This window comes from Podarcis bocagei (assembly GCF_964188305.1).
Source record: "Podarcis bocagei genome assembly, chromosome: 13".
Lineage (NCBI taxonomy): Eukaryota > Metazoa > Chordata > Lepidosauria > Squamata > Lacertidae > Podarcis > Podarcis bocagei.
Window position 1 is genome coordinate 9500944 of NC_138138.1, and position 19601 is coordinate 9520544.

General features: G+C 45.4%; 1 protein-coding gene and 1 long non-coding RNA gene across 2 annotated transcripts in view; one reads left to right on the forward strand and one right to left on the reverse strand.

Moving 5' to 3' along the window:
- Positions 1–18519, reverse strand: part of LOC308571146 (transmembrane protease serine 11E-like) — a 67775-nt gene extending 49256 nt beyond the window's left edge. Inside the window, exons 1-3 of the mRNA XM_081166592.1 lie at positions 17993–18519; positions 4505–4644; positions 2563–2681 (exon numbers count right to left, since the gene is read on the reverse strand). Coding sequence (XP_081022718.1) covers positions 2563–2681; positions 4505–4644; positions 17993–18150 — 417 coding nt within the window. The 5' untranslated portion in view covers positions 18151–18519. The remainder of the gene's footprint in view (positions 1–2562; positions 2682–4504; positions 4645–17992) is intronic.
- The window catches only part of LOC308571473, a 351060-nt gene that overhangs the window by 154912 nt on the left and 176547 nt on the right, over positions 1–19601 (forward strand). The gene's annotated exons all lie outside the window — the stretch shown is intronic.

Consider the following 19601-nt stretch of genomic DNA (forward strand, 5'->3'; position numbering starts at 1 on the left):
CCACCAAGTGTGGGTTTGTGAAGGAATCCCTGCATATACAAAACTAGTCTCTGAGGAAAAGGCTAGGGCAAAACTCCTGTGTTGCATTTGCTTGGTCTGTACAACAACCAAATACTCAGTTTCCTGTCCTTCTTTTAACATCATTTGTTTGATATATTTAGGTTCTCAGTAAGTGAACACGTGATTGTTTAAAGAAGAACAGGAAACTGAATATTTGCTTGTTGTACTAACCAAACAAGTATATAGGCGTCTAAACAAAGACATCTGCACTCTCTTTTTTATATATATAAATTAAAGACATCTGCACTCTCAAAGCCAGAGTCATAAATCTGTAACCAATTAAACATTATCGCCATCATCATCTTCAGTAAGGCAGCAAATGAATACATCAAGGAAGGATTCACGCGGATTAAAAACCAATTTCCAGAAGATAATCCAATTGCAACAGAACTGCCAGCAGCTCTTTAACGTTCAAAATGCACACTCACTTTTGAGTACAATAAACGAGAATTCACTTATGGGATATCCAAATGCCTTTCTACTCTTTCCTTTAGACTGTTTTGGATACATTACTTTCCCCCAGTACTGGAACACTAATCAATTGCACAGGGAAAAAGCAACACTGTTCTCACATAGTAAATTTACTGATGCCTGCTTGGAGTGTATGAAACACAGGGCTGAGCCAAAAGCTACACATATCTTTCATGAACAACTTCAGCAGTTTAAAAATGTTTGCCTACGCTTGTTAGTTGAAGTCAGCTGTTACCTGCCAATGCCCACCGAGTAAGCTGTCCTGGCATGCTTAGCCTAGTCATTTCCCCTCACTTTAGGAGGAAACAAGCCTATTGTTCTCCCCTCAATCTACCTGTGATGTGAAGACTTCCAACCACATCTGGAGACCCCCAGGTTCCCCATGCCTTCCACAAATAGTCCAAATGCATCAGTAATCCTTTCCGTCATATGAATGCCACCGACCAAGGACAGAGATACAAGTCTAGCTTTGACCGCTGTTCAGATAGCGACTTGAACACATTTAGCAGACTTTATATGTGAGATGGGCTGTTTTTGCTGGGATTTGACACAATGTGAGAAGCAGGTGTTGGGGAAAACAACCACCCATCATTCTTATTTCCTATAATGGGTACTGCTGAGCAATGAAGACAGGAGGAAAAATAGGACAGGGCAGTGGTTTTCAACCAGTGTGCCATGGCACCCCGGGGGCCTTGAATGGTGACCAGGGGTGCCGTGGGCAACACTGGCCTGTGTCCCACTTTCATTCCCTTTCTCTGGTGCCTTTTTGTGTGAAATATACTCAGAGTCGAGAGGGGATTTCATGCTCTTTATGCAGCTCATAGTTGTGAGGAGGGATGGAAGTTCCCCCAGAAAGTCTGCTTTATATACATTATTTACACAATGAGCCCCACGTGATTGGCTAATTCCAGGATTCTCCTGTAGGCCAATCAGGTTGCGGATTCACTTCCACCTGGAGCTGGATGGGGTGGCTCCTGTGGACCAATCAGACTGCTGCATTTTGGGTCCTATTGTTCTAGGCCCAATCAGACTGCTGCATTCTGAATCCTATTCAACTCAGTACATAACATTGTGTCTCTACCTCCCAAAGGCTTGCACAGCTATTTGTTGCAGCAGCCATGGCTACAAGCTCCGCAGGCGAATGGTGCCTCGGGCTGGTCAGGGGGCACTGGTTGCCAGGAGTTGAGGCAGCCTCGGAGTAAGCAGGCAAGTGGGCGAGGAAGCCCAGCCAGCCAGTCCACCAGCCCTTGCTGTTGGGAATGGACAGATAAGTGGGAGGCTGGCAGGCGCTGTGCTGGCCTTTCTTGTGCTTGCTGTGTGCAAGGCCTGCCTGGGAGCTGAGTGCCCAGTGCTGAAGGGGAGCCTTTCCACCTGGCAGGCCTGGCAGCACCCGCTGCTGCCTCCTAAGGAAAGGTGCTGGCCTCATGTTCACCTTTGGCCAGTCTCTGTTGGGCCACTAAGGCTGGGGGCATCCTCTTCCCAGGCCCCTGGTGGGCAGTGTCAGGAGGCACCTCTCTTGGGGGCTGGAGGGCAGCTCAGAGATCAGGGGCAGCAGCTGCCCAGAGGACTCCCAAGGAGAGGAGAGAAGGCTGAGGGAACACTCCACAAGGGAGCGTGTTCGAAAAAGGGTGAGAGCTCTGCAGGCATAGGGTGACATAACTGGGCTCTTGAGACCCACGGGGGTGCTGCAGAAAGAATGTAGCTGGCCAAGGGAGCCGTGGACTCAAAAAGATTGGAATCCTCTGGAATAGGGAGATCATATACCACCAACTGCCCTGTGACAAAGATCCAGGAGACCAAGGTGGCAAGCAGGAAGGGAAAATGTCCTCAGAGCCTGTTCCCAGCCTCCACAGGGACATCTCCCAGCAACTGCCCAGTGGGAAGGATCCCAAGGGCTTCCCAATTTCTTGATATTGCTTATTGCATATTCTTTTAGGTGTCGCTTCACGTTGCTTATAAGCCGCCTTGGAAGGATTTGCATCTCCAACAGTGAAAATAAACAACTGCGATGAACAAATAAATTGCACATACCAGTTTCTCAATCCAATTTCCTGCCTCTCTAAATCGATCCGAGGACTGTCGAGACAAAGCAGGATTGTACTGGACGCCCATAATTTTGAAGTTGCTGCTGAAGTAGGTTAATCTCTGATCTGCAAAAGAAAAAGTGGGGGAATGATAAGGCCTCTGCTGTGTTAGAAAGCCCACATCCCTCCAGAACCACCAATAAATACATACCACTAAATATCTCAGAATGAGCATGCGGGGAAGGGGAAAACAATTCTCTCTCCCTCTTGCCACACTTGGCTACCTTAAGCCATTCTCTTCCCCTGCTCAGGCTCACCAGACTTCTGGAATTGGGCCTGGGAAGGTGTAAGTAACCTCAGCTGTTTGAAAACGGCTTAGAACTTTAAAGGAAGGGCCATAGCTCATGGCAGACGATGAAATTTGCATGGGAAAGATTGCAGATCTGATTCCCAGCATTTCCAGGTTGGGCCAGGAGATAATCCTGAAACCCCAGACAGCTGCTGCTGCTGAGCGGGACTTGGTGTAAGGCCATTTCCGATGCTCCTATAAAGCAGTGGTTCCCAATTAGCTAATTACTGAGGGCCCCCCTATTTTTCAAAAGCCAAGCCACGGACCCCTTACTTTTGATAACTCTACGGTAGTTACCTCTGCAAAGCACTTTTTGGAAGAAAATGTCGGGTATCCCCTAATAAGCAAAGGATTGTAGGTATACTAAACAACAGAGTAGGGCTGAGCGATATCTGGTTTGCAACATCGTGATATATCAGCAGCTAAACAAATTCCGATATATCACGATGTCTGAAACAGGAGATTAGGCGTGGAGATGAGGGAAGGAGCGGCTGTGGAGATGGAATGGGTGCGGGGAGGAGAGGAAGCAGAGTCACCTCGACCTCATGGTTTGAGTGCGAGGGGATGGGGGATGCTTCAAGCCTTCATCAGTGGGGCAGCCAGCGAAGATGCATATCCACTGTGGCTGCTGCTGCTTTCCTGCTGACTGAGAAAAGCTGCTCTGCCTCAGTGCCAGGGGGTGGTAGTGCCACTGTGCCTTGTGAGGGCAATTGGCTGCCCTGCTCTCTGTCAGCATGAGGGAAGGCAGCCCAGATCAGCAGTGCTATTGGCTGAGATCATTGCCAGATTTACATATAAGTTAAAGAAGCTATAGCTTAGGCCCCCACTCTCTTGGGGGCCTAAAAAAAAATTAAAGGGAAAAATAAACTGGATGTACATTTCCAGAGGGATATGGGTGGCGCTGTGGGTTAAACCACACAGCCTAGGACTTGCCAATCAGAAGGTCGGCAGTTCGAATCCCCACAACGGAGTGAGCTCCCGTTGCTCGGTCCCAGCTCCTGCCAACCTAGCAGTTCGAAAGCACATCAAAGTGCAAGTAGATAAATAGATACCGCTCCGGCAGGAAGGTAAATGGCATTTCCGTGCGCTGCTCTGGTTCGCCAGAAGCGGCTTAGTCATGCTGGCCACGTGACCCGGAAGCTGTACACCGGCTCCCTCGGCCAATAAAGCGAGATGAGCGTCGCAACCCCAGAGTCGGCCACGACTGGACCTAATGGTCAGGGGTCCCTTTACCTTTATGGGGAGGGAACCATGGGAAAAAAATCATTCAAATCCACTAGGATCTGTTTTACTGCATCCAATGTGTCTGAGCACACATAGATGCTTTCTCTTGACTCTAGCCCCAGTCACTCTGCCTGCCCCCTCTACTGCTCTCCCACATCTTTCCCATTTCCCTTCTTTTCTCTCAGTTGCTCCACTTTCTGTTCAGCCACTCAAGGGCTGGTCTGAACCTTAAAAATCACAGAGAGTTAGAAGAGGAAGTCGGAAACAGCACCACTCTTCAAGCTTCCTCCTTCAGGTCCATGAATTTTCTGAAAGTGGGAAAAGGTCCAATACTTCCATTCAGAAAGCAGCGCTGCGAATTGAACACGATATTTACCATATTTTCTGTCTTGCGGAAAGTGTATGAAGTATACGAAGAGACCGATGGCGATGGCTGCTGCAATCGAAGCGCCCAAAATGATGAGAAGGATCTTCCATGGTTCAAAGTCTCTGTGTCTTCTGGCTGACTGCTGTGCTCTGAAAAAGCCAGCAAAATCATTCTATTTAATAAACAGAACCATTGCCCCAATCTTTTCTTCCTTCTTTGGTAGGCATCCAAAATTAAATTAAGCCTGTCTCATTTAAAGCACATGGCACACAGGCACACTGCAAAGAATCATGTGAACTGTAGTTTATTAAGAGTGCTGGCAACTGTAGCTCTGTGAGGAGTGAACTACAGCCCTCTGAAGCTTTTTGGAGAAGTCACATGCTTTAAATGGGCACTGACTGCTTTAGATGCATGCTGTGAATGTGAACTGAGAGTCCCATGGACTGCAAGAAGATCAAACCTCTCCATTCTGGAGGAAATCAGCTCTGAGTGCTCACTTTAAGGACAGATCCTGAAGCTGAGGCTCCAATACTTTGGCCACCTCATGAGAAGGGAAGACTCCCTGGAAAAGACCCTGATGTTGGGAAAGATGGAGGGCACAAGGAGAAGGGGACGACAGAGGACGAGATGGTTGGACAGTTGTCTCGAAGCTACCAGCATGTGTTTGACCAAACTGCGGGAGGCAGTGGAAGACAGGAGTGCCTGGCGTGCTCTGGTCCATGGGGTCACGAAGAGTCAGACACGACTAAATAACTAAACAACAACAATGTGAATGTGACCGAGTCTCGAGTTTTGGAGGATACATTACTTCCTTTAACCATGAAACTGACCTCAATAAGAGTTTGAACTGTTACCTGTGTCATGTAATAATTTAAACCATGGATGTGAAGTAGAGAGAACCTAACAAGCACTCTGGGAATGAGGGCTACAACTGAATACCCGTGCTTACAAAGGATCAGTCTTACAATAACCACAAATACAATATAATCGATTTACTTAATTAAAACATGCAACATCCAGTCCAAATAAAGCTCATCAAATTTGTGAACAAAAACTTTTGGTACGTTAGCCGTCTTCCAAGCAATTAACGCACGCTTGGAATCTCAAATTGAACTTTTAAGAAATCAACACAGTTGTTGTGAATTGTATTTTCTGTCCCAGACTTTTCCCAAGGAGGTCAGGGATGAGTCCATAGTTCTTCTCTCCTTGTTTATACACACAACCCTGCAATGTAGGTTAGGTTGCAAGAAGTCACCAGATGATGCAAAGTCACCCAGTGAACTAATCTCTCCAGTTCTAGTTCAACTATACAGTATACTACTCCAATGCACTCTATGTGGGGCTACCTTTGAAGGTGACCCGGAAACTACAACTAATCCAGAATGCAGCAGCTAGACTGGTGACTGGGAGCGGCCGCCAGGACCATATAATTCCAGTCCTGAAAGACCTACACTGGCTCCCAGTATGTTTCTGAGCACAATTCAAAGTGTTGATGCTGACCTTTAAAGCCCTAAACAGCCGCGGTCCAGTATACCTGAAGGAGCGTCTCTCCCCCCCCCCATTGTTCTGCCCAGACACCGAAGTCCAGCTCCGAGGGCCTTCTGGCGGTTCCCTCATTGCGAGAAGTGAGGCTACAGGGAACCAGACAGAGGGCCTTCTTGGCAGTGGTGCCCACCCTGTGGAACGCCCTCCCTTCAGATGTGAAGGAAATAAGCAACTATCTGACCTTTAGAAGACATCTGAAAGCAGCCCTGTTTATGGAAGTTTTTAATGTATTACTATTACTATTATTATTATTATTATTATTATTATTATTATTATTTTGCACTGTCTCTTGGTCCGATGAAAAACTGCCGCTACGGCAATAAAACACATGGCAAGCAGTCCTAGGTTTGATTGCAAAATGAGAACCAAGTGACCTTGGGCAGTTACCAGTGGCGTAGCGTGGGGGGTGCAGGGGGGGCGGGCCGCACTGGGCGCAACATCTGGGGGTTAGGGTTAGGGGGCGCAAATCCACGGGTTAGGGGGCGCAAATCCACGGGTTAGGGGGCGCAAATCCACGGGTTAGGGGGCGCAAATCCACGGGTTAGGGGGCGCAAATTACTTGCCTTGCCCCGGGTGCTGACAACCCACGCTACGCCACTAGCAGTTACTGTCTCTCAGCCTCACAGAATCATGTGGGCAGAAGGGGTGAAAAAGAAAATGGAGAAGCACCCTGAGCTCCTTGAAGGAAAGAGCAGGATAAAGATGTACAGAATCGTATTTGTTAACAGTGAACTCATTCTCCAAGTGTGACTCCTCGTGTGGCCGAAACAGCGCCATCCAGAGACACAAGACAGAGGTATCTGTAGGCTTCAGAAGAAGCCTTTGCAGAAGAAGGTTTGCAGAAGAAGAAGTTTTCAGAAGAAGGTTTGCAGAAGTCCCAAAAAATAAAATAAAACCTCATTCTCTAATGGAGGGAGACATCCAAGAGGTGGGTGCCAAAATCAGCCCTATGAGGACTGTGCATGCTCAGTAGTCATGGAATGCTAACTGATAGGGGAGGGGCACCGGCCCTACCATTAGGCAAGTGGAGGTGGTCAAAATAGTGAAACTATAGTGGAATATAGCACAAGTTTAGCACTCATTATGATATTATTTGCAAACGGGGTTGTTTTTACGGAAGCCAAAAACATGGAAATGAGCGCCAAACTGGTGGCTATACAGTGGTACCTTGGGTTAAGTACTTAATTGGTTCTGGAGGTCTGTTCTTAACCTGAAACTGTTCTTAACCTGAAGCACCACTTTAGCTAATGGGGCCTCCTGTTGTTGCTGCGCCGCCGGAGCCCGATTTCTGTTCTCATCCTGAAGCAAAGTTCCTAACCTGAGGTACTATTTCTGGGTTAGCGGAGTCTGTAACCCGAAATGTATGTAACCTGAAGCGTATGTAACCCAAGGTATCACTGTATTCCACTATCATTCCAGAAGTGGCTCTTATGTAGCCTGGAAGCCCAAATATAACGCAGAGCCTAACAGGGAAGTGTCATGAAAATTGAATAAACTGCCATGTGAATGCAGCCTGAATGCCAGTATAAGAAGCTGGCTGGTTATAGCTCTGAGTTATCTTTGTCCTGCGTCAAACAAAATTAATTTTCTTAATCCTATGGCAGACATTGTTTATCTGCACCAAAAGTTCCTACTTAATTGTGACACCTTCAGTTTCCCCAGGCAGGAAAGAGTCAGCATCCGGAAATAAATAAAGCCCTTAATTTCCAAACTAACTGCAAATGAGATTTTTAATTATTCTTAAACAATTGCCAACGCTACCTTTTATGGGGGGGGGGTGTTTTGAATTCCATAATTTACCTATGCATTGTGTGAAGGAATTCTTTGTTTTGTCTGTCCAGAATCTTTCAGCAAGCATCTTTGCTGGATGCTACTGAGTTCTAGTATAGTGGTACCTCGGGTTAAGTACTTAATTCGTTCCGGAGGTCCGTTCTTAACCTGAAACTGTTCTTAACCTGAAGCACCACTTTAGCTAATGGGGCCTCCTGCTGCTGCCGCGCCGCCGGAGCACAACTTCTGTTCTCATCCTGAAGCAAGGTGCTTAACCTGAAGCAATATTTCTGGTTAGCGGAGTCTGTAACCTGAAGCGTATGTAACCTGAAGCGTATGTAACCCGAGGTACCACTGTACTGAGAGAGGGAGAAAAACTTCTTCCAAGTCACTTTCTCCACAATTTGCGTGGGACATTAGGGGATCATATCAGAAACTGGGATGGCTTCTGTAATTCCGGGACTGTCCCTGGGAAATCGGGACACTTGGAGGAGATGCAGTTCTTTGCAGCTGCTTGTATGGCGACTCCCTACTTCCAAAAATCCGAGAAGAGCTTATCTGTGCAAAGTCGGAATCAGGGCCGGATTTTGGTTTGATGAGGCCCTAAGCTACTGAAGGTAATGGGACCCTTTATATGTCCAGCTGCCCTTTGTCAACAACAAATTGTCAGTTTTTTGTGTTGAATATATGCTATATTTATGGACCTACAGTCATACCTCGGGATAAATGTGCTTCAAGTTAAGTATTTTCGGGTTGCGCTCCACGGCAACCCGGAAGTAACGGAATTCGTTACTTCTGGGTTTTGCCGCATGCGCAGACGGTCAAAATAACATCATGCACTTGTGTGGAAGTGGCAAAACGCGACCCGCAGTTGCATTCGCTTCAGGATGTGAACGGGGCTCCTGAGGTACCACTGTAATAGGTATCTAAAGCCATTTTCACATAACAAAATAACCAGTCCATGCAGAATGTTGGCACCCTATACAGTGGTACCTCAGGTTAAGTACTTAATTCGTTCCGGAGGTCTGTTCTTAACCTGAAGCACCACTTTAGCTAATGGGGCCTCCCGCTGCCGCTGCACGATTTCTGTTCTCATCCTGAAGCAAAGTTCTTAACCCGAGGTACTATTTCTGGGTTAGCAGAGTCTGTAACCTGAAGCGTATGTAACCCAAGGTACCACTGTATATAGAAATGAGCAAACCAGTGATATTTTAGGAGCAGACTAGTAGGCGGGGCCCATTACTTACATATCATAGGAGCCTACACAACACAAAACACTCTTGCTGTATGTAGGTTCATTTTATTTGTTTTTTATCTTATATTTTGGAAATGCACATCCAGGTGTTTTTTTCTTTGAGTTTTTTTAAAATAATATTTATTAAGAGTTTAAAAGTTACAAAAAAAAGAGTTAAACAAAGCAAAGAAGCAAAAAGAAACAACAAACAGAAAACAACACAATACAATGCAAGACATATAAAACAAAACAAAGACCATTTTAAACAATTTCAATGTCATATCTTTCATTCGCTTATTTCCACGACTTCCTCACACCTCCCTTTTTGTATTCCACATCAATTAATTATTTCAGCAATTCCTTTCCATCTTCCTCTGTTTTCTATCCTATAATTATCTTAACACATTCTAACCTTATTTTATTCCCTTTAATGCTCAATTAATCTATTTATACTTAATTCCTTATAACATTTCTGCTAAAGCCATATAACTTCATTCCCACTTTGTTCTAACATTCATTAATTTTGCAATATTTCTATAAATAGTCTTTAAACTTCCAATCTTCTTCCACCAGCTCTTCTCCCTGGTCTCGGATTCTGCCGATTCTCTCAGCCAGCAAAAAGCAGATGATTCACAACAAAATTTAGAGGTCTGGCAGGGCAAGTCCACCTCCTTCTTTAGCATCCATTAATATCTTAAATTTTACTCGAGGCTTCCTGCCCTGCCATACAGATCTAGAGACATCCATCTGCCACCTCCTGAAACGATCCCTCCCATCCAAACCTTTCAATGTTTGAAACAAAAGCAACATCCCCGACCTCACCGCAACCCTCGTCCCCACCACAGCAACTCGGCCCAACAGTAGCAACTTCCAATTTAGCCCTATTTCCAAATCCCCCTTGTCTTCAAGCCAACGTTCTTCACAGTTGCCCTTGAATAAATTCACATTTCTGGCGGTCATACTAACCCCCCAATACCTCTCTTTCTCAACCAATGTTAGTCCTATCTCCTCCTGAAAATCTATCAAGGTTTCCTTTTCCTCGGGTAGGGCTCTGATCCTCAATTTCATCTGTTTCTCTTTAAGTTCAGTCATATCAGGTGTCAGCTCGTATTCATCAAATCGTCCTTGTATGGATGGGACTCTCTCTCTCTCCAGTTGAATTACTTTAACTTCAGCAGCGAGGGTTTTCTCCTTAACTTCATCCGCAGTTTGCCGTATCAGGATAGATTCCTGTATCAATTTCTGGGTGGTTTCTGTATTGATATTCACCTTTTGTCCCAGGTTATTTAAACTTTCTACCATTAAATCATTTTTAATATTTGCAGCATCCACTTTCATATTTATCACATCCATTTATCACATCCATTTTCTTGTGAAGCTGTTCCAGCGAATCATTTATTTTCACTAGTACAATCACTAAGGCCTCTTCTGGCGACATTCCGTCTTTCGCATCTGCCATAACACTCAATAGATTCAAGGTCAACTCACAGTCTCACGGTTTTTATCTTACAACTGGAAATTTCCCAGCCCAGATCTTATGTAGCCACCAGTTTCAAGAACTTCCACTAGAGGGAAACAGTTTCTATTTGTATTGATAAGTAATATCCTCTTAAAGCACAGTTCAAACGACCCCAAACTAATTTCAATTTTCAGTTACTTTCACTGCTGGAAACAGCAAAAAAACAATGTATCTTCTCTTATGCTAGCTGTCAACACGATCCAAGCACTGTCAATAGACGTCTCACCAAAACGTTGGACCTTCTAGCAGCCCGTTCCCAGGGTCCGAGCGGTGGTGTTTTACCTCTCTTGGTCTCTTCCGCAGGCAAACTCAGTTAACAACTTCCCTCCCCCCTCTTCTCCTGCCTCCAAGGGGGGGAGTATATTCTTTACTTATGGAAATTTAGTCTTTTACAAAAGGCTTTCCAAGACTTCAGCTTGCAGCCTCCATTGCTTCAGTCTATTTACAAAAGGGGAAGGCGGACTTCCTGTATTGAACCTTCCCCGTTTCGATGCCAAATTAGACGTGTGTTGTTTTTTTAAAAAAAATCCAATTTTCCCAATTAAGCTCTACTCACAGGTAGTTACTTTGGAGTCAAATTGTCCACAGGAAAAAGTCAGCGCTCTCCGACAACGGCTATGCGGCTTCGAAGCACCGCGCCACTCACCCCACGTCGTTCCGGATCCCCGAAACCGGGTTTCCCCGCGAGTGGGGGAGGCGCAAAGGGTGCCCGCTGAATCCCATGCTCACAGGCTTCTCCCGCCTGTGATTTTTAACTGGTCTCCGCCTTCGCCGTGGCGGCCAGACCCAGATTTCCACGGAGCTGATTCCTCCCGATCAGAGGAATCCAGCCATTGCCGGAGGTGCCTCCCCGGAAGTCCCGGGGCCCCAAGAGAGCAGGGCCCTAAGCTATAGCTTGTTTAGCTTATACATAAATCCAGCACTGGTCGGAATGACAGAATGTGGAAGGCAACGTTGGCAGAGAAGCTAAACCAGAGCTGCAGGTCAGCTCGAGGTGACATACTGCACAAGTTTTCTGGTTTTCGTTTATTGCATGTACCAACACAGTCCTCAACCTATCAGATGTCTTTTGGGTTGGATTTACTCACCAGCTAAACTACGGCTAGCACTGTCCTGCTATGAACTGCATTGCTTCTTGCTTGTTAATTCCTGTAAGCAAAACTGCAGACATGTCCTACTTACATGTAGCAACAGGGTTATGCTGCTCCCTTGGGCTACAGAAGTCTTATTACCATAGATATTGCTCCCCGCCCCCTGTGCTTCCTTTTTTTTTTTTTTTTTTTTGCTTTTGCGCTGGCAGGTGGAGACAGAGAGAGTACTGTGCAAGGCCCAGAGGATAACCGAAATATTCTGGCATGTCCAAATGACAGCGCTTGGCACTAGAGTGCAGAATCATATCCAGCAATTCAGCCTCTTGTCTGTGGGGCTCCATCTCTCTAAGAACCGGGAGAGAACTGGAAAGCAAATAGAAGGTACTATTACATGCCACCCCAGTCTCTGAGCGGTGCAAGATTTCTGGGATTCCAGGCATTTCCCCAGGTCCATGTTTCCTTTTAGAAAATGAGGCACAGCGGAGACTATGTTGTCTTTATGATATATGGCCTATTTACACATGCAGGGACACTGGTGGCACTGTGGTCTAAACCACTGAGCCTCTTGGGTTTGCTGATCAGAAGGTCGGTGGTTTGAATCCCTGCGATGGGATGAGCTCCCGTTGCTCTGCCCCAGCCCCTGCTAACCAAGCAGTTTGAAAGCACACCAGTGCAAGTAGATAAATAGGTAGCACTGAAGCAGGAAGGTAAACAGTGTTTCCATGCGCTCTGGTTTCCGTCACGGGGTTCCGTTGCACCAGAAGCGGTTTAGTCCTGCTGGCCACATGACCCGGAAAGCTGTCTTTGGACAAACAAACACTGGATCCCTCGGCCTGAAAGAGAGATGAGCTCTGCAACCCCATAGTCGCCTTTGACTGGACTTTACCATCCAGGGGTTCTTTACCTTTACCATATATCCAACCTGAGCCTATGATGGAGGGCTTCCCAGCACCACACTCCAAAATACCCTTGCTTCACCCAGTGCTACGGCAGCCTTGGAGAACTCAGCCATTGCTCTCAAACATTGCTCTCCAGCCCATTGCTTTGCTATCTCTATTGCATAACTCCCAACTGCAATCATAAACTCTCATCTAAAACACCAGCCTTGCTTTTTAAAACAGTTGAGAGAGGGAGGGAAGGCCACTCATTTTCAAATGAGATTTGTCCTTGATCCTTACTTGTACTAATCGCTCCTTATCTCCAGGCTATCGCCTCACTGGCTTAGTCCTGGCTTAATTAGCTTTTCACACTTGTTGGTTCCAGAGGATTAGGAGCATCTAATACACAGCTCAAATACACACATGGGTCAACTAGCCTATCTTAATTAGCTTTTGACATCCCAAGCCTTAATTAAATTCTAACATCCACTTGCCTGAGAAACCTAGCACCCAAGAACTCATAACAGTATATTAAATCTATGCTGGATGGTATTGGCTGTGACCAGAATGAACATGAGTTTTATCTTTTATTTCAGCAGGCTAGAAATTAGTCTCTAGTATGCAAAGTGACTAAGGGACGCGGGTGGCGCTGTGGGTTAAACCACAGAGCCTAGGACTTGCCGATCAGAAGGTCGGCGGTTCGAATCCCTACGACGGGGTGAGTTCCCGTTGCTCGGTCCCTGCTCCTGCCAACCTAGCAGTTTGAAAGCACATCAAAGTGCAAGTAGATAAATAGGTACCACTCCAGCGGGAAGGTAAACAGCGTTTCCGTGCGCTGCTCTGGTTCTCCAGAAGCGGCTTAGTCATGCTGGCCACATGACCCGGAAGCTGTACGCCGGCTCCCTCGGCCAGTAAAGCAAAATGAGCGCTGCAACCCCAGAGTCGTCCGCAACTGGACCCAATGGTCAGGGGTCCTTTTACCTTTACCTATGCAAAGTGACTGTAACTTTTAAAGGTATTTTCCTCCACCACCCAAACATCAAAGTGGAGCAATTTCCCCTGACCCAGGATCCAAATTTGACTGTAGGGGTGTTCAGAACAGCCAGCTTAACATAATGCAACATTCCCACCACTGAATAACGTCAGAGGTAGTGGAAAGGTTTGAGCAGCGAGCTGCATTTCCCAGTGTCTCTCCATCAGTCAATGAAATCAGGAGATGACAACGGTTCTCTAAGCTTCTCTAAGCTTTCCTCCCTCAGATTTCAGAGTCCTTTCTTGGGTTCCATGATCACTGCAGATGGTGACAGCAGTCTTCTTAATACTTCTTCTTAACTGTATGTCAGTTCAAAAATTACTTTGGTAAAATACATATTTTGTTACAGACAAATGGCTTTAGATACCTATTAGGTCCATAAATTACCATATAGCATATATTCAACACAAAAAACAGCGACAATTTGTTGTTGCCAAAGGACAGCTGGACATATGAAGGGCCCCATTACCTTCAGTAGCTTAGGGCCTCATCAAACCAAAATCCGGCCCTGAAGCCATGGCTGTTTATTTTTTAAAAAATAATAATAATATTTATTTATTTCTTTATTTATACCCCGCCCATCTGGCTGGGTTGCTCAAGGCACTCTGGGCAGCTTCCAACACAAAAACGTAATAAAACATCAAACAGTAACAGTAACAATCTGACCCAATATAAAAGTCACAGTAACTTTTAAAATAAATAACTTATATCAAAGCAACATTCAACAATTCAGCAGAATCTTTTTTTTTTAAACATAATTTTTATTAATTTACATCAACACAAAACAAACATACAATTCTACATCTTATTTTCACAAATTACTTTCTTTTGGACTTCCTCCAGCTTCTCCACAAATCTTCCGTAGTTATTTATTTATATTACGCATTTCATAATTTATATTGACATTATTTGTCTTCTTACTTCCATTTCTCTTTAGACAATACTCCTACATTTTCACAGTGCTCTTTTGAACCCCACTAGCGTTATCTGTCCTTCACTTATGTTTTCCAGATATTCCACAAATTTCCCCCAGTCCTCAATGAATCTCTGAAGCCATGACTGTTTAAAGTGGCATGATACTGCTTTAAATGCACAGTGCGGATGGATAAAGAGGATTTGGCACATGAGCGCGCAATGCTCCTCTTGTGCTGGACTCTGCTTCGCCACTCTCCCAGAAGACCTGAAAATGGGTAATTCTAGGCATAAAAAAAAAATAATAACTCCTGAGATTCAACAGAGCTGCTCCCTGCTTCCCACCCTGAATGACACATTTTGTGTGCGAAGCCCACCCAGGAACCAGAATGTTTGGTTTCAGGACTTGGCAACTCCCGTTTGCTTACATACTTGGAGACAACGAAACGTGTGCCACAATCCTACGATGTCTTGCTCAAGAGCAATCTTTGCAACTTGCACCGCCTGCCAGCCTTCTGCTTGAAATCATTTTCAGTGCCTTTAACAGCTTCGTGACAGGAGGACAGACAGCCGATTAAAGTCTTTCCTTATCACTGCATGCTCAGGCTGGAGAGACAACCTTCGCCTGCTGGACTCCTGTCACTTACCTCTTAAAGGCAGTGATCCCCAGACGAGGTTAAAAGTCGACCACCTCACAGAAATGACCATTAAATGACAGGAATGGCCTGGAGGATTTGTTTTCTGGGAACAGAAGCCGAACTTACTGGGGGGAAAAGAAGAGGGTTTTAATTTGGAAGAGAGCATTTGTGCGTGGAAACATCCAAAGGGCACCAGTGCAGCCTGGCAATGAAAACGGTGGCATTCGCCTAGGGTCTGGGTGTAACTGGTAAAGCAGCACAACTTGTGCCAATTTTCCATTTAGTGGGTGGGTGAAAAAAAATATGACTGTAAATTGCAGCAGCAGCTCAAGGTTGTACAGCAGGAAAAGTAGCAAGCCGGAGGATGAGACAGAGAGCTGGGCCCCCAACCTGTTCTTTGGCTTGCTTCATGCGGTTCCAGGATGCTTGCTTAAAGTTGAAAGAGTTGGGAAGAAATGTTAAGCATGTGTATCTACATGCTTGAACTTTTCGAAAAGAAGATTCTTGTTTCAGAGGAGAAGTGAGGCTATAGTGTCCATTATTTGTTGTTGTTTAGTCGTTTAGTCATGTCCGACTCTTCGTGACCCCATGGACCAGAGCACGCCAGGCACTCCTGTCTTCCACTGCCTCCCGCAGTTTGATCAAACTCATGCTGGTAGCTTCGAGAACACTGTCCAACCATCTCGTCCTCTGTCGTCCCCTTCTCCTTGTGCCCTCCATCTTTCCCAACATCAGGGTCTTTTCCAGGGAGTCTTCTCTTCTCATGAGGTGGCCAAAGTCTTGGAGCCTCAGCTTCAGGATCTGTCCTTAAAGTGAGCACTCAGAGCTGATTTCCTCCAGAATGGAGAGGTTTGATCTTCTTGCAGTCCATGGGACTCTCATTTCACATTCACACCATGCATCTAAAGCAGTCAGTGCCCATTTAAAGCATGTGACTTCTCCAAAAAGCTTCAGAGGGCTGTAGGATGATTCTGAAGGATGATTTCCTTCAGAATGGATAGGTTTGATCTTCTTGCAGTCCATGGGACTCTCAAAAGTCTCCTCCAGCACCATAATTCAAAATCATCAGTTCTTCAGAGATCAGCCTTCTTTATGGTCCAGCTCTCACTTCCCTACATCACTACTGGGAAAACCATAGCTTGAACTATACGGACCTTTGTTGGCAAGGTGATGTCTCTGCTTTTTAAGATGCTGTCTAGATTTGTCATTGCTTTTCTCCCAAGAAGCAGGCGTCTTTTAATTTCGTGAAGAAGAAGTATATTAATGGTGAAATACAATTAAGAAGTAGTATATTTGGGGGGGTGGGAGGCCCAAGAGAGCGGGGCCCTATGCTATAGCTTGTTTAGCTTATACGTAAATCCGGCACTGTATGGCTTTCCCCCAAAGAATCCCAAGAGCTGTCATTTGTTAGCAATGCTGGGGGTTGTTCGAAGACCTCCATTCGCCCTGAGAAAGCTACAGTTCCCAGAGTCCCCTAGGAAGGAGGATTGAGCCACGACCAACTGAGATACTCTGGGTTGCTCCCTTCTCTTCCCCCACCCTGTCCCAGACTCTGTGTCTTTAAAAGTTTGTATGCGTGTGTGTGTGTTTGTGTGTGCAAACACACCAAACCACATTAAAAGGTAAAGGGACCCCTGACCATTAGGTCCAGTCGTGACCGACTCTGGGGTTTCGGCGCTCATCTCACTTTACTGGCCGAGGGAGCCGGCGTACAGCTTCCAGGTCATGTGGCCAGCATGACAACTGCTAGGTGGGCAGGAGCAGGGACCGAGCAACAGGAGCTCACCCCGTTGGTGGGATCTGAACCGCCAACCTTTTGACACACCAAACCACATTAGGTAAGTTTTAATTCTCTAATCCAAAGACTTCCTATGTCGGAGGGCATACAGCAGAGGGGTTTGTTTAAAATTTCCATACAACAAGTGAATAAATAAATGGGGATTCAGCATGAACTCAGAGTCACCCTGAAAACTGAGCTCTCTGCCACTTTTTCCAATTAAAAGTGCTCACAGTCCATCTAAAACAATGTCAAGTTACCACCTTTGCTCCTTGGGGGTTGATCTTTAAAGTACTGAGTCTGAAACAGACCTGATGGAATCAGACCTTGCTATTCCCCTCTTTTTCACCTGATGAGAGTTGTTCTCCTACTCCAATAAGTCTTGTCTCCTACTTCTTACTCTGATGAAGATACATCTACTCTTTCTTATCTCCGCTCTTGCAAACAATGTCTTCTGTCAAATTCACATTACCAAAGAATAGCTCAAATAAGGTCTTATCCACTCTTACCTTTCACCCCACGCTTTCCAGGTACGGGTAAGCACTTTAAAGCTCCGTATCCAAATGACATTCCCTTTTTTGCCCCGGAGCCTTCCGCATGAAAACCTGCTCTTTAAAGCTGAAGCACTACAAATAGCAATTTGAGTTTTCTGTGGATCGCCATTTGCTCCAATTCAGCTGTAAAGAGTGGGGTTTTGCGAGGAAAGCTCCAGGGCAAGAAGCAGGGGAAAGCACTAAGAGATGTTTGGATTATAACAAGAGAATATGGGTACAGAGTATTCTACTTCTAAAATTCTAACCCCAATGGGGGACCCTGTCCTGTTTAGAAAATAAGCAGAAATCTGGCGTGTAGTTGCAGATTCTTCCATCACACTGGGGCAATTATCTGGTTAAAAAACAACAACCTTTGCTCAACTGTTTCTTGGTGGAGGTACAGACACCCTTTTTTATGCCAGAACTTTATAAATTCGGATTAGAGGAAAGCAGATGATCAGGAGCCCCTCTCCACATAGGATCCGCTCTGAATTTGCAAGCCCAAAGTTCATGTAAACGGCATTCTTCAAAGCAATTAACAACTCAGACAGAGCTCAGTTTACTTACCCCTGCAGGCCCCAAAGATCATAGTTCCCATAGCCAAGGTGGGTTCCAGACCCAGTTTGGAATAAACCATCCACGCTCCGAGAACGTTTCTGAAATATGGAGCTCTTGCACCGACTGGTGTGACAGGCAGGGTAGATTGTGAATGGAAGGTCCTTCATGGGGATGTCTGTGGTGCAACACCCAGCCGAGTGTGGAAATGCAAGCTGTGGGTGAGCCAAAGAGTAAATCAAAACTCCAGGGAGATGTCAGCATGAAGGATTAGACTCTGTCCTTTGGGAAAGCACCATGGAAAATCTCATGTAGCTATATAGGAGATCAGTCAAGGCAGCCACACCAGCCACAGCTTCCAAATTTCCCAAGGTAGAAATGTGCCACCAGCTCTGCCTTTTATAAGCTATCGCTCTCTGAGGAGATTTTCTGTCACCATTGTTCCTTCCTTTTCCTTCTTTCAGGGATGCTGGATAAACTAAGCAAGCAATGTGATTACAGTCCAGTTGTCTCCAGCTGCTCACTCCTCCACAGATAGTCTTATGTCGTTCCTATTACAGCTCTGTGTATCTGATCTCCTAATTATGTGTTAGGCTCTCCAGACTGGGAGCCTCCTATGGGAGGTGCTTCCCATTCCACAGGGCCACCTTCCCATTCATTTTAGCCCCTTTTAGGTGGGAGGTGCTGAAGCCCAGAACTTTGAGCCACATGCCTCCCCTCTGAGATAGCTTCTGCCCTCAGGTGCAGCAGAAGTTACTGCCCCATTTTCAGTCTTGGAAATAAGATTCACCTGCAGATCCAATCCTCTTCTGTCCATGGAATGAGGGTGCCATCTTGCCCTCCATTTCAGGCAGCAAAGGTTACTGAGCCAACCCTGGGAATCCTTTTTTGAAGCTATCTTCATGTAAGCATATGTATTTGCCTTCATGAAGCTATCTTCATGTAAGCATATGTATTTGCAGCTATCTTCATGTAAGCATATGCATTTGCCTACATAAAGTGCCCAGAGCAAATGGGAGAGGACAGAAAGAGGAATACGAGGAGAGAAGTACAGTCTTTAATCAGCTACAATATGCTTAACTGGACGCTGAAGAGATTTAGCAGGAAAAGTGTCTTTATCAGCTTTATTCCATTTGCTTTTTTATTTTTTAATTTAAATAATAATAATTTTTATTTATACCCTGCCCTCCCCAGCCAAGGCCGGGCTCAGGGCGGCTAACAAGCAATAATAAAAACAAGCTGAATGATTACAACTTAAAAACAAAATTAAAATACAACATTAAAAATGACTTTAATATAAAGCTAAGTCATCTGAGCAAGAAAAGGGATAGATTAGTAACTATCTAATGTAACAAACAACCTGTGACACGTGAGGACAAATTCTAGACTTGGGTGTTTTCTTCTGGTAACTCAATTTCCCTTCATCTCATTTACTACTTTTGTCCCCTGCCTCTCCTTCAAGGAACTCTCTCAGCCATGTGGGTGAGGCGCTGTTACCCCATTTTATTTTCATAACAACCAGGTGAACTTCATGGTAGTGTGGTGATTCGAACCCAGGATTTCCTGGTTCACACCCAGCCCATAACATCACATTGACATAGAGAGATATTTTTACGTTCAC